General features: G+C 36.7%; 1 protein-coding gene across 2 annotated transcripts in view; it reads right to left on the bottom strand.

Moving 5' to 3' along the window:
• ATP10B (ATPase phospholipid transporting 10B (putative)) overlaps nt 1-15,080 on the bottom strand; it is a 71,690-nt gene that overhangs the window by 29,311 nt on the left and 27,299 nt on the right. For both annotated transcript variants that reach the window (XM_070934309.1, XM_070934310.1), the window contains 6 exons: nt 14,825-14,956; nt 11,924-12,051; nt 9,057-9,309; nt 7,532-7,761; nt 5,368-5,547; nt 164-764 (listed from right to left, as the gene is read on the bottom strand). In XM_070934309.1, the coding sequence (XP_070790410.1) occupies nt 164-764; nt 5,368-5,547; nt 7,532-7,761; nt 9,057-9,309; nt 11,924-12,051; nt 14,825-14,956 (1,524 nt within the window). The remainder of the gene's footprint in view (nt 1-163; nt 765-5,367; nt 5,548-7,531; nt 7,762-9,056; nt 9,310-11,923; nt 12,052-14,824; nt 14,957-15,080) is intronic.

Here is a 15,080-nt window from a genome sequence, read left to right as displayed (position 1 = left end):
TTCAATATCCTTTCTAATTATGTAAATCAACATCCTTGCTCTCATTTTCACTACTAAGGTTTCTAAGTGTATTGTTTCTGCTGCAAATTGAACCCCTGTAAATCTTGAAGATATTGTCCAACAATCCAAGCTATGCCTTCCTCCTAGTTCATTAGTTCTGTACCTTTGGTAGGCTCTTCCAATACATCCATTATGGCGGAGTCTGCCCCTTTGGTATAGATTATGATTTCTTTGGTGAGGGGATGCCTTACTACCACTGACATCCTCTTCCTGCTGGAATCAAATCCCAAAGTGAACAAGAGGTCAAAGGTCAGAAGAGTCCCTTCCGGCAGCCTTACAGTCACTTGTTCAGGAGTTCTGGAGACTAATGTAAACTGGTAGGCATGGGCTGCGTGGACAAGAGCTGCTTCGTCTGGACTTTCCGCCTCATAACAAAATTCTCCCTGCAAAGGCCCATGGTCTCTGCTTGCAAAGCTCCTCTCATTTGGAGAGGGATCTGAAACCCCACAGAGGTCATTCTCACTGAAGGACTCCCTTCTAAGACTCTCATCATCTGTTAAACTGGAACAACTTTGAGTAGGACATTCATCTTTCATTTTTGATTCCGCAGAGGCAGTGCTGCTCTCTGTGTTAATACTCTCTCCTAAATCTGAACTCGATTGAACCAATGTCTGGCTGAGGCTCGCCAATTTCAGCCACTGGAACAGCTGGTGAATTTTCTCCAGGGAGAGGCCTGACTGCTTCATCAGTGATGGAGTCATAACCTTAAGAGAAAAGAGGGAATTGGGATTAATTAAAGCAAACATTCTGCAGCACAGCTAATATGAAATTGGACCATTTCACATTAACAGAGGAAAAATGGAAAAGGTGCCAAGTAATGCCATTACTCAAACAGAGGGGCTCATTAATTGGACATCTCGATCAGGGGGATTTTTGTTGGCTTCCTTATGTAGATAAAAATCAAAGCTTTACACGAACAGTTTAGGAATCAAGATACTTATAAACCCATTACAGAATATTTCTTAGGATATATAGCACCCTTTTAAATGATTGAGACAGAATGGATGCAACTGAAATTTCTGGGTACTCTTTCAGTGTTTTAAGCTCTGTAAATGGTTTAAGGGGAAAAGTGAGTGCCTTAAGCCTCAGAAAAATCCCCAACTCTCAAATGATTGTGGCGGTTAAGTGTTTAACAGTTTTCCTTAATCACCTGCTTGGTTTATTTACAATACTAATTTTGCCTCTTAACCCACTTCCCCCTCTATGCATGCACACACGAAGGGGGAGTCTTGGTCTTGCTTGCTATGATGTGGTAACAACATTATTATGCCCTTTGTGGATCTTAGTTTGGGTGAGAAATCACACTGTGGTTCCAGACTGAAAAATGGCCTACTCATGTTCTGCATTAAGATGATGTTTTTTCTTATTGTGTAGAAAGACAGTTTTTTAAAATTATGACAGAATTAATTAATTCTGCCATTTACAGTGAATAGGAGCTTCCGCCTATTCACTGTAAATGGCAGAATTAATTAAAGATAGCGATGTATGAGTCAACCCATTTTACTGCATTTCAGCTTCAAGTTGTTCATTTGTGTATTCTACTCAGTTTCTATGTAAGTTTATGGAGAAGATTATTTTAAAAAAAACTCTGCAAGAAAAAGTGTGTATATAAAATACAATTAAGTGGACCAAACAACATTTCCAGGATTATCTTATCCATGGGTAGCATCTTGCGAATACTGTAGAGTTTCTTCATGATTTTCTAAAATTCCTTTTATTGGGTTACATTGAGTTGAATGCTTAGCAGATAGGACAGGTAGAGGAAGAAAGCTAAACATTATATTTCTTTGCTCAACCATAAGGACCTTTATGAGTGCATAAAATAATAGTTCTGAAAAACAAGTAAGTTTCAAGATGGGACACGCAGAAAAATTGCAATAAGAAAATGAAGAAACTTTTAGAAAAAATTAAAGAGTAATTGGAAGTGTTTCAAATGGAGGGCTCAGATGAGAGTGCACAAAACCTTCAGGAGAAACTGAAAGGGATTGTGGCGAGTGGCCTTGCAGAGGCTCAAATAGCCCGTCAGTAACAAACACAGGCTAGAGAGACTGAAGCTGGCCCTTTAATAAATTGTTCTCTTCCAAAGCGTATATCAGTCCAATAGTTACCGGGCAATGTTCCAAAGGTCTTGGCAGACAGCCAGTAGGCTAATGCAGGAATGTAGACTCTTGTCAAAAACTCCAAACTAACAGCTGTAACTCCACTGCATCCAAAATGCCAACAAATTGTTCACCACGCCTTTCCAGCCCAGTCACACCCCTTCTATACTTTGTAGGGTGTGGCCCTATGTCTCCTGACCACCTCTTAGGATGTGGCAATAGCTGTTTTCTACGACGTCTCCTACGTCTCTCTCTTGCATCCAATAGGGGCTCCCCCTCGTTGTTACCGGCCTCTGTTTCCTCCTCAATTTGGCTGGGGTCCATAGGCACGTCAGCAACTGCCAGTTCTTGCTGACTCACCAGTGAAGACAGCCCCTCCAGCACATAGCTTGTGACAGCTTCCTCCTCCTCCATATCATCCTCCGAATCAGCATGTGAAGATAAATCAGCTTCCGGGGCTGGGGTCACAACAGGGATGAGACTAAACTACGTACTACACATATTGATTCTTCTAAATTTTGGGGTTGATTATGGATTATAAATGCTTAATGTGGAATATTAACGGAGCAAATATTTCTCAAAAGAGAAAAGATCATTTGAAAAACAAGATATACCGTATTTTTCAGAGTATAAGATGCACCTTTCCCCCCAAAAAAGTGGGTGAAAATCTGAGTGTGTCTTATACTCAGAATGTAGACCTGCCCAGCTTCTCAAATGGAGATTTCAGAGGCTGAAAAAAGCATTAGGAACGAAGCTTCAGAAAAGAAGCCCCCAAACAGAGCTTCAGAGGCTTTTTTGCTTTAGAAAACAAAGTTCTGTTTTGGAGACTTTCAGAGGCAGGAAAAAAAGTTTTTTCTGAAACAGAGTTTCAGAAGTTTCAGAGACAGAAAAAAAAAGCAAAAAAAAAAAAAAAAGGAAGGCACAAGAGCTCACAACCAAGGAAGCTGTTGCTAAAATTCACCTCTGGGAACAGCTGATTGGGGTATTCCGGAGACCGATCCACCTGCCAATCAACTTTTTTCTTATTTTCCTCCCCAAAAACCAAGGTGTCTTATACTCCGGTGCATCTTATGCTCCGAAAAATATGGTAATTTCCCCACAAGCCACACATGGAAAAAAAGTTATAAAACCTGCGTGAAGAATTTATTTCAGCAGAAGCTAAAAAAAGAAATGGAGTTGTTTTGTATAATTTTTTTTAGTTATTTATTTATATTTCATATTTCTCAACTGCCCATCTCCCTCAGCGAGGGGCTCTAAATCACTTGGCTAAATCCTCAGCTGAAACCAGAACTTGTATTGACTGAAAACCATAATAGATTTTTTGGGGTGAAAGTTACTTGTAAGGGTTTAAAAGGAATTTATGTCCTAAATGAGGATAAAGTAGTGTGCTATAAAGATCTAGAGCCCTGATGGCGCAGCAGACTAAAGCACTGTTATTAACATCAGCTGCCTGCAATTACTGCAAGTTCAAATCTCACCAGGCTGAAGGTTGACTCAGCCTTCCATCCTTTCTAAGGTAGGTAAAATGAGGACCCAGATTGTGGGGGCAATAAGCTGACTTTGTATAAAATATACAAAAGTATGAAGGCTATTGCTTAACGCATTGTAAGCCGCCCTGAGTTTCCGGAGAAGGGCGGCATATAAATCAAATAATAATAAAAAAAAATCTTACGGACAGTGTAATAAAAATTTATCTTGTTTTTTAAAAAACTTCTAATAAAATTTAAAAACTTGCAATATGACTTAAATTTTGACCAGGTCATTTTAAACTGGGGCCAAATTAATATATATTCTTTTAATTGTTCTTAATGTTTGTATTATATGTTTTTATCTGGCTGTACACTGCCCTGAGTCCCTTGGGAGAAGGTGCGGTATATAAATTTGAAATAAAATAAAATTAATTAATTAATTAATTAATTAATTAATTAATTAATATTTCTGTTATAATGAAGAAATACAATATATCCTAAGGTTAGTATTTAGTTTAGCTAAATATATTAGTTTCTCTTTAAGAACAGAGTTTCTCCAGCAGTAAAGGATTTCTTTTTTTCACAGAAGAAAAGATCCTCATTAACATTGGCTGTTCTTTTTCAGAGTAAATTTGCTAGAGATTTTTAATTGGCATGTTTTAACTGATAAGCACAGGTAGCTTAAATGTATTATTTAAAATAAACCTATTTCTTGACTTTATTCTTCATAATTTAGTAGAGAAAAAATACTTAGGCATTGGGGGCCTTTTTTTTCTTTTTGAAGAACCTTTTAGAGAATCTGTGAGTTCATTTTTAAACATGAGAATATAAATAATAAAAAAGTAATGAAAGAAACTGATGCTTTTTTAAAATGTAAATTTAATTAGTTTCACCTTTTTCTTCTTAAAAGTGGATGTTTTTCATTTTTGCAAATGGATGTACTTTGGATTTGGTCCAGGTTTTTTGATATTCTCATTTTTTCCCAAAGATTTAGAGAAAAATAAATAAATAGAATTGGTTCATTCATCTCAAAAGGTGTTTCTTTAGTTGTAGATTCCAACAATATATTCTGTTGAATGTGTCTTCTCTTTTCTCAAGTGTGGATTTTTTTTTACATGAATAAAATTGTATAAAGTATTTATATGTTATTATTTTGTATTGTCCTTGATAAAGGAATTGCTTGTTTCTGTACAGTGAATTATTTTTTTACTTGCCCTTTCTCTCTCCTTTTGGTGTGATATACCCTATTTCCCCAAAAATAAGACATCCCCTGATAATAAGCCCAATTGGGCTTTTGAGCGCATGCACTAAAATAAGCCTCCCCCGAAAATAAGCCCTCCCCGAAAATATTTAAACGCAAAGCTGGAAATCAGGTAAGACGGCAAGAGGAGCCCCAACTTGCTCCACATACCCCAAAATAATAAGACCTCCCTGAAAATAAGGCCAAGAGCTTATTTCAGGATTCAAAAAAAGAAAAAAAAAGAAGACAGGGCCTTATTTTCGGGGAAACACAGTAGATTAAATTCATTCACACAAAAAGGTAGGGAATTCTGGATATTAACTAGAATTACTGAAGGCCAAAATTAGGGAAGCATTCTCCATTATCATAAAGTAAGATTTCTTTCTTAGAAAGAAAGAAACCACTTGAGAGTGGTTGCCATATGCTTTCAACTATTACATTGAATAAATTAATAGAACATTCTTCCTCGACTAGCAAGGCAGTCAAAGTGAAAGCTTACCCTTTGCCTTGGTTCAGTTGCTGTAGAGACCACTACGGTGTTGCAGAGGGTCAGAGCAAGAAAGAAGTCTGTGATGGAAGATGTGGTTTCTCCAGCAGTAAAGGATTTAAAAGATTCTGGTGGGCATGAGAGGTTCTTCATTTTCATCAGCAGCTTGTTGTCAGGGGTCACATCTTTCTCCTGAAATGCATATTATTCAGTTAAAACAAACATTTGCAGGATTAGCATTGTGTGAAAAGTAACATCTTATGCTGGGTATTATAAAGTTTTGAAGAACACTATGTACAGAACGATACCAATCCAAACACAAAGGCAACTTCTGCTGCTGAATACATACACAAACACACATTTAACCTGTGTCCAATATCACAGTTCGTGTGTCAATTTCAATAGGGGTCAATAACACATAGGTTTCCATTCTTTGGAGGTCGTTAAAATGAGGACCCAGATTGTTGGGGAGAATATGCTGACTCTGCAAACCACTTAGAGAGGTCTACAAAGTCTTATTGCTATTGCTACAATATGTGGCCCTCTAATTTTCTTAAGTTTCTGCTCCTAAGTTCAGTGGTGAACTGCCTGAACTGTGATTCTTTAACTTCTCTTTGCTTTTTGGGGGCATGTGAAAGGAAACAGATGCACAAAATCTCAGACAGAATTAGCTTATTATCAATAACTGCCACGTTTCCTAAAATGTGAAAAACATACCCTTAAAATACTGCTCCAGCCTTCTGTGGGAAAGACATCAGGTCCTGCCATGCCTGTCTCTGTCCAAGAAGCCCAAGAAATTGTTTTTTCCCCCAAAGTATGATCTACTGTTAAAAATTATTACCTGCATCTGCATTATAGGTCATCTAGAAGAGAATATTTATAGCTCAGGGTTGAACTATGGAGGCCTTGGTGCTTCCTGAGCTAGGTTGTTTTCTTGCAAATGTTTCATTACCAACCTGATGATGTTACCTAGTTTGGTATACATCTGTAAGAAAAACAAACAAGCTCAGAGAGCACCAAGGAGTCCATAGTTCAACTTCTTTGCATCTTGCTTTTGGAAGGATTGGATATCATTTTCTAGATTCCAGAGACATTTTGCTAAATACTGCTGGCTCCAAGTTGGGAAGGAATGTGGGCTGGTTCAAGATAGATTTATGGGTTTTCTTCAAGTGTAAAGGCAGGAAGTCTTTAACTAACAACAGTCAGCAGTGATTGTTGTTAGTGCTTGCTCTCACTGCCCCATATTTATATTTAATTCTCTTCTAATAACCGAAAAAGCACATTTGCATCAGGAAAACAATAATCTCCTGATACCAATTGATGTACATGGTTCTTCTCATTTGCATTTGCTTCTCTGGATCATTTGCCTGATTTTTGCCTAATATTTTAAAAAAGCGCTCACATACAATTTTGCCATGTAATGTAGCTACTTGCCTGATTTCTTGTCAATGGTCTTAAGACACAGATATTTGAAGGTGTCATTATACTAACCTTTAACTCCTGTGCCTTCTCGGCATGCTAAATTATTATTTATTCTTTTTATCTCCTTATTATTCCTGACTGATTATTATTCCTGATATAGATCTTTAAAACAGAAATTGCTGTTCTACCTCTAAGAATTTGAGGCTAGGTTTGTCTTGTTTGTAAAGCCGAAATTTACCTTGTATTATTGCTCACTAGGACTCAATGTACTGTAGGAATGTGCTTTGGTCTGAACTCTCAAGTTCAACTATAACCTCTTATTAACATAGGAGGAAAAATACAACAGATAAAAATGCATTTTTTAAATTTCAGCCACTTTTTCTATGTAGTTTTTCTGTGTATTTGCATTGTAACTATATTTGGTTCTGTTCTGTTTTACTTTTTCTGTTATTTTTTTTTTAAAAGCAATAAAAATTAATTTTAAAAAGTCAGAGGGGAGAAAATATGACCCTCTCAAATAAGGCAAAACGTATCCCGCAACTAGCATATTACTAATCTCAAAAGGTTTACTTCAAATATGTATACCTAATCATAGGATCTCAGACCAAATTTTGCCTGGTGACTGGCATCTATTGAACACCTCAATATTATCTTCTGTTTCTTACAGTTACAGCTGAGACTTTTTTTTTCCCTTCCCTAAACTGGCTGTAGGAGCAAGGTTTTATAATTTAAAGAAGTGAAAGGTCATACTTACAAGGGTGCTACTAAATGCCACCTGAGATGGAACAATTCCCCAGAGACCCTGATATTTCTTTCTCGCATGTCCCTGAAAATGGGGCCGAGCACTATGACATCTTTGCAAAGGCCTTGCATTGTTTCTCTGTGTTACTGTGGTTATTTCTCCAACTTTGGAAGGGAGGCTCAAATGTTTTTTCCAGTTTTCAGTCTCCAAATCAATTTCCTTGTATGAATCCAATCGCTTAGCTATGAAAGATAGAAAGAACCAAGAAAATGTAGTGGTTAAAATGTTGGATTTGAGCTCGGAAGACCCAGCATCAAGTCCCAATACATTGCAAGGCTCACTAGTTGACTTTAAGCCAGTTATACTCGTCAATCTACTCCACATGAGTCTTAGTGGGAAAAAAGAGATCACCGTGTTTTCCCCTTCAAAGTCCTGAGAAAGGTGCCCCTTCTATTAGTTCTGGTGGGGCAGACAGAAACAATGGGGGAGAGGCAGTCCTGCAAGTCACCTGTGGGGCAGGAATTAAGTCTTAAGGGAAATGGGAGTCAGGCGCAAAAGTTCACACATGAAGCTCTAATTAAACAGTTTTATTGCTACTCATGCATATGCACAGGAATAGGTTCAACTAATGATTAGCACCGCTAGGAATTCAGGTCTCTTGCACACAATCTAGGAATTAGATAAGGATGAATGGGATTCAAGAGGGGTTGGACTTAGCTTGCTTGTGGCCACGTAGAAATTCTAGGCTTTTAATTCCATCCTCAGGTTCAGCCATCCCTTTCCTTACAATGGGGTGTTTGTAGGCACTCCCATAGAACTAGTGACTTTATTTTTCACAAAGTTTGCTGCACTTCTGCACTGCTTTGTGAATGTCTTCACTGCTGTTCCTTGGGATGGGGGTGAAGTTGAGGTAGCCAATTATAGTGAAGCAAAAAATTGGAATAGTAGTGAAGCAAAAAATTGGAAAATCGGAGAGCTGAGATCAGGTTCCCTCACATTTCCAAAATGAATGCTGGATGGATATCTTATATTTGTTTAAAGTTGAAGCTGATCTTGGTTTAGCTTCTCCTCATATAAACTCATTGTTTTCACAGAGGTGCAAATAGTCAGCATCTATCTCAAAATAATCTTCTGTACCCTTCTATGTATAAGGGACTGGAATCACAAAGGGTTTACCTTGTGAGAAACTCCTCTATAGATAAATGCACATATGGTATAGTCCAGTGGTGGGATTCAGCCAGTTCGCATCACTTCGGGAGAACCGGCTGTTAACTTTCTGAGAAGTTTGGTGAACTGTTGTTGGAAGAAATCATTAGGGCAGAGAACCGGTTGTTAAATTATTTGAATCCCACCACAGGTATAGTCATGTCTCTTATTTGCACACAATGTATCCTGTGGTCTATCTCCTTCTCAATTTCCAGGAAAGGACTAAGCTGCAGGACATTTGTATTTCATTTTTGAAGCGAATTTCTTTCTCCACCAGCAGTTTTCACATTCAGGTTAATTTAGCACTTAAGAGCAAGCACACAAACCTTACCATTTTCCTGATGTGAAAATTCCTTCCCATTAATTGTACATCTTCGAAATACCATCTTGTTCTCCGTCAGTGTCCCTGTTTTGTCAGAGAAGACATACTGAACTTGTCCCAGGTCTTCAGTGATATTGAGTGCTCGGCACTGTATGGGCAAATCTTGCTCTTCATTATATAAGTCAATATCATTATGAATTAAGAAAACTTGGCCCAACTTGACTAGTTCAATCGATATATAGAGGGAGATAGGAATTAAGATCTGAAAGAAGACATTTCTCAGCATGTTAGAAATTCTTTTGCTGGATAATTTTCTGTTTCTTTTCTTGACATTAACAATGATTGATATAAGAAGTCTTCACAGAGATTTCCATAACATCTCCCATGTCTTACTCTAAAGTCTTTATCGCCCTTCAGAGTTAGGTCAAATCTACAGGGTACCCACGATTCCAGTGCCTCTTTCTCAGCCATCCTGGAGCTCTACAGAGGTCAGGAAAATAATAGCATTTATTTCTCATGGCTGGTAAACTTTACTGTAATATTTATAGCTGTTTTAGCACTTGGTTTTTATTCTCTGCTTGATATTGTTTTTAAATTGAACTTTCAGATTTAACAGTACATTGTAATTACATTGTTTTTACAGTTGCAGTTTTTAACTTTTCTGCTAGCCCCTACATGAACCTTTTTAAAAGAGTTACGTTCAAGTATAATAAATGAATCTATCATGACACTATATAGTTGTAGTAAGAATATATAATAATAGATTACAATGGAATTCTTCTGGAAAGTTGTAATGTATGATAATATGAATTTATATTGGATTAAGTCTACTATTTTTATTCTAAAATTGGAGAACTTTGTAAATGTATTTCTGCTCAGGATTTTCCAATGAAGTCATTCTCTCTGTCAGGTTTCAAGGTCGTCTCAAATTAATTGCATTTCAAACAAAGTCTTTGAAGGAAAACTCCTATTTATTAAGCACAAAATTCTAAGTCCCGACTCCATTGGAGCTAACACTGACTTCCAAACCCCAAACCCTCCCTTTCCGTTCCCCACTCCCCTGCACTCATTGGCCATCTTCCAAGTCATTCTACCCCTAATCTACTGCTCCCACTCAAAGGAATTTTCCCCCTCCCATCCCATCTCCTAGGGGATATTATCTCCAGGGAAAATAAGTAGGTGAAAAGTCAAACGTCCCTTTCCAGATGCCTCCGCTTCTCCTTCTTATGTCAGCACTAGAGTAAATGCAGCTTGAAGTGCTGACACTCTCCCTGTTTCTTTGCAATCACTGGCACTTTTCATAAATATTCCCATAAAAAGTTCCCACAACCTTTTAGAACATTTACAAGAATGAATATTATGGCTGGTTTAAGAGTCATATTCCAGTATTTTTTCACATTCATGCTGATAACAATGCTCTCTAATCACTAAGATCTATCTATCTATCTATCTATCTATCTATCTATCTATCTATCTATCTATCTATCATCTATGTATCTATCTATCTATCATCTATCTATCTATCTATCTATCTATCTATCTATCTATCTATCATCTGTCTGTCTGTCTCTATCTGGAATGATCGATTTCTTGCAGCTCCTAAGCCACGTCTAACACTCACTCTGAAAAGTCTTAATCCTCAGGGATCTGTTTGACTAGGTGAAAAAAGGAATTTGCAATCTCCTGGGTACGTTTAGAATTCTGCGTAGATCTTCTAAACCAAATTTCTTTCTTGAACTCTATTTGTTACTCATACAATGCTTACTCTACTGTTACTCATACAATGTTTTGTGTGAATGTCGAATGTTTTTTTCTGTAAACAAATTTGCAGGTTGGGACAAGGAGTAAAATTCAGACAGATAAAATGGCAATGATTTATGTTATAGTATGGCAGTCTCAGCTTGATACCCAACTTCACATTTTGTGAGCTGCTTTAACTTTTAATCCTGAGCCAGGATCAGTTTTCTTTCCTAGCTTTTAGAGTAACTTCCTTCTGCATGACAGAAAGCAGGAATGACATTGTCCATAAATAATAAAACAATTGTATATGTATGTACGTGTACAATTTGATTTGATTTGATTTGATTTGATGCTGCCTGACTCTAAATGATTCTTAATTATAAAAGCTCGGGCTTCTTTTTGTTGTTCTATTTCCTCTCCAATGTATCAGGATTACAATACAGAAATGCTAAAAATCGGTGGAGCAATTTCCCACCCAGTTTCCAGTAAAAAAATAATAATAAGGAAATAGTCTTTTAGTTGGGACTACATACGTACAATAGGAAACTGAAACAGAATCCTCAGAAATTTTAAGTCCTCCTCTGTCTCCTGCAGCCATTGGCTACCAGAAAGAATACTTTAAAAAAGTGTGGTCCAAGCAAGGGTACAAAATATTCTTCATTCCACATCTAAAGTCACATTGAAAGATTACCATTAAAACATTGAGATGCTGTTCGAAGTTTCAGTATTAATATTGAGACATTTCTCTCAACCCTTTATATAAAAGAATGATGCAGCCTTTTCTTTTTTTTACAGCTCTTTCATATATTATAAAGTGCATTCCAGGAACGGCTATGTCATTCTTATCAACCAAACAAGATAGATCAGTAATTTATTTTCTGGCACTGCAACAGAATGTCTAAACTGAAGCTGTGATACTGAAAAGGAGACGCTTGTCCAAGGGTGTCTCTTGAGTTTGAGGCTGAGATAGGATGTGAATTGGGGTTCACACCTAGCACATCATTAAGCTGCTTGCCTGTTCTGTTTCTGTGTTTCCTTGGAAGAAAGACCCTGTAAAGTAACTGAGATGTAATCCTGGGTCAACACACAACCTTAAACCTCCTTGTCTCATTCATACAATAATGATTTTCCCCCACCTGTAAAAGGATGATCATTGTCAGGAATGTATAGAAACCTGCAAGAGCTGGAGCAAGGTAGTTGCCATTTATGTCTGGGATAATAAATAAGGGGTGGGTGAGAAAACTTCCATTCCAAATACTTTGACCTGCATTCAAAATACAAAATATTTGAGATAATCAACTCAGCAGAGCATATTCAGGGAGTTGTGAAGAGGGAGGCAAGCACATTAAAATAAAATATAACAGGATTGTATTCAATTATGTTGAATACAATTATATATATATAATTGTATTCAACATATATATATATGTAGGTCTTTGGTTATTCGGGTCTTCTCCCACGTAGAATTCACGTCTCACATTGCTCCTGGAAGCACGAAGCCGAGAACACCAGCCTGAAGATGACGAATGAGACTTCGTCGAAACGTCGCCAAGACACTTCCAATTCTACGTGGGAGAAGACCCGAATAACCAAAGACCTACATACAAACACCCGCGAAAACCTGAGAAAACATATATATATATATATATATATATATATATATATATATATATATATATATATATATATATATATATATATTCTCTCTCTCTCTCTCTATATATATATATATACATACACACATACATACAGTATTATATAATATATATATATAAAATATTATATATATATATTATATATATATGTTTTCTGAGGTTTATAATTATATAATTATAAATTATAATTATATAAATATAATTATAATTTATAATTATAAATATAATTATATAAATATAATTTATAAATATAATTATATAGATAGTTGTATTCAATTATCTTAAATACAACTCACCTGTCTGGAACACGCACTGCATATCGGACATAAATACAATTGAGAAATTCCAGAGATATTTTACAAGAAGAGTTCTCCATTCTTCTAACTACAATAAAATACCTTATGCCACCAGACTCCAAATTTTGGGCTTGGACAACTTAGAACTACTCCGATTTCAGTCTGACCTAAGCATAGTACATAAAATTATCTGCCACAATGTCCTTCCTGTCAATGACTACTTCAGCTTCAACCACAACAATACAGGAGCAAATAATAGATACAAACTCAAGGTAAACCGTTCCAAACACGATTGCAGAAAATATGACTTCAGTAACAGAGTGGTCAATGCCTGGAATGCACTATCTGACTCTGCAGTTTCTTCCCCAAACCCCCAAAACTTTAACCTTAAACTCTCTACTGTTGACCTCACCCCATTCCTAAGACGTCTGTAAGGGGCGTGCATAAGTGCACCAGTGTGCCTACCGTCCCTGTCCTATTTTCCTTTTTACTTACTCTTTTTATGTATTCAAATTATGTTTATACTTTTACCTGTTATCTTATATATGCTTGACAAATAAACTTATGATTATAATTATGTTGTTACACGGAGGAAGCAGCATTTGGTAGCTGGTATGAATTTCCCTCCTTCTCTTTTTCTGTCCCTCCTCATTAACCCTCCCCCGCCCACACACAAATTCAGAGCAGGACCTTCTGGAGGAAGGATCTAACAAGATGCACAGAAGAAGGAAGAAATATCCTTTTGCACGTCGCTGGTGTAATGTGGTATGTAATCGACAAGGAATTGGTTCATTACTCTGTAATAATTCAATGTGGAAAGAGCCCCCCCCTTGTTTTGTTGTACCCATCTTGGACTATTTGCTCCACAACTGTAACAGCTAATTCCACTTCAAGCATTTGGATGTGGCACTAGTTTATAAGCCATTATCTAATGAACAGTTAAAAAACAAACTGTGCTGTTCTTAAGTATACAAAATTGGATTTTGTATGAAACGAAACAGGAGATTATTAATAGATATCAGCATCCAATTTTTTCATTAGAACGAGTTTCCATTTAAATGAAATACAATCAGAGTGCATTTAAGTGCAACATTAAAGCCTCAGAGAAAGAACACTGAAAATCAAAAAAATAAAAATAAAAATCATTTTCTACCCATCTCCTTATAATGAAATGTATGTCAAAAAGAAATACTTGCAGGGCACTCCTGGGAAGTGTGAGGAAATACATCAGGATATGTTCCCCAGTTTTAAGGCTTACAAAGATTAAACTTGTTTGCAATTCGCTTTTCCATCTTTGATCTATTTTTTTTCCCCTCCCTGAAAAAGGAAGACATACTGCATTCCCATTCTATAAAACTGATCCAGTTGTGATCCCAGATTAAACCAAGACTATAACCTGAAGCTCCCATTTTGTTAAAAATGAAATGAAAAGAAAATTGAACTGCTGCTTAATTAGGGTTCTTCATTTCTAGATACAGTAGTTCAGCTCTTTTTGTCTGGCTAATTCAACAGATTACAGGCATGTCATGCCACTTTCCTCAAAGGCTCTCACTACACAAAAGAAATTAAATGCTAAATCTTCCAGTGGAGCATTTTGCAACTCACTTGCAGACTGACGCTTAGAAATTGGGACACAATTATAGGAACATTTGCTTCTTCTGCCAAATATTTATTTGTAGAGTCTTGGTGGACTTGTTTTCATTAGAATTTGACATCCTTGCAAATCCTGGTCACATTAGGACACAATCTCTGCAATTGCTAAGAGAGCAATCTTTTCTTTTGGTTCTTATTGAAAGTGATTGGTACCATCTAGGGAATTTACAATAATGAATTATTAATTTTAGCAGTGAACTTTTTCTCTACATCCAAATTTCTATCCATATTGAATGGGCTTTAGTGCAGTTGTTTTCAAAGTGTTTCTCATAAGCTTATTATGGACTCCACAGTGAAAAGACTAGTAATGGCAGGCAAAAAAATTCTTCAAGGCCATTATGACTCTTTCCTTGTAATTTGCAGCCAGAGTCCTACTCTCAGTGCACAATAGAAAGGAAAAGAAGTAGACTAGGTTTTTACCACTGTTCCATACCTAATGCTCCAATGAGACACATGACGAAGAGCAGTCCCACACAGAAGAATATATCCATGTTCATCTGTTGTTCTATCTTGCTGCGTTTATAACGAGGACCTCTGTTATTCAACATAGCTTTGGTTTCGTGGCCTTCCAGGTGTGCACATGCATAAAGATAAAATTATTTTATGAATATAAAGAACTCAGGGATTACAAGAAACCAAACTTTAGATATCTCTAGTCATGCAGCATACATTTTCATAGTATTTTTTTG

This window comes from Pituophis catenifer, unplaced genomic scaffold (genome assembly GCF_029215685.1).
Source record: "Pituophis catenifer annectens isolate HBS135680 unplaced genomic scaffold, rPitCat1.0.hap2 SCAF_2, whole genome shotgun sequence".
In the NCBI taxonomy this organism is placed as follows: Eukaryota; Metazoa; Chordata; class Lepidosauria; order Squamata; family Colubridae; genus Pituophis; species Pituophis catenifer.
Note: the sequence above shows the minus strand (reverse complement) of the source record. Positions and strands in the feature narration are given on the sequence as shown.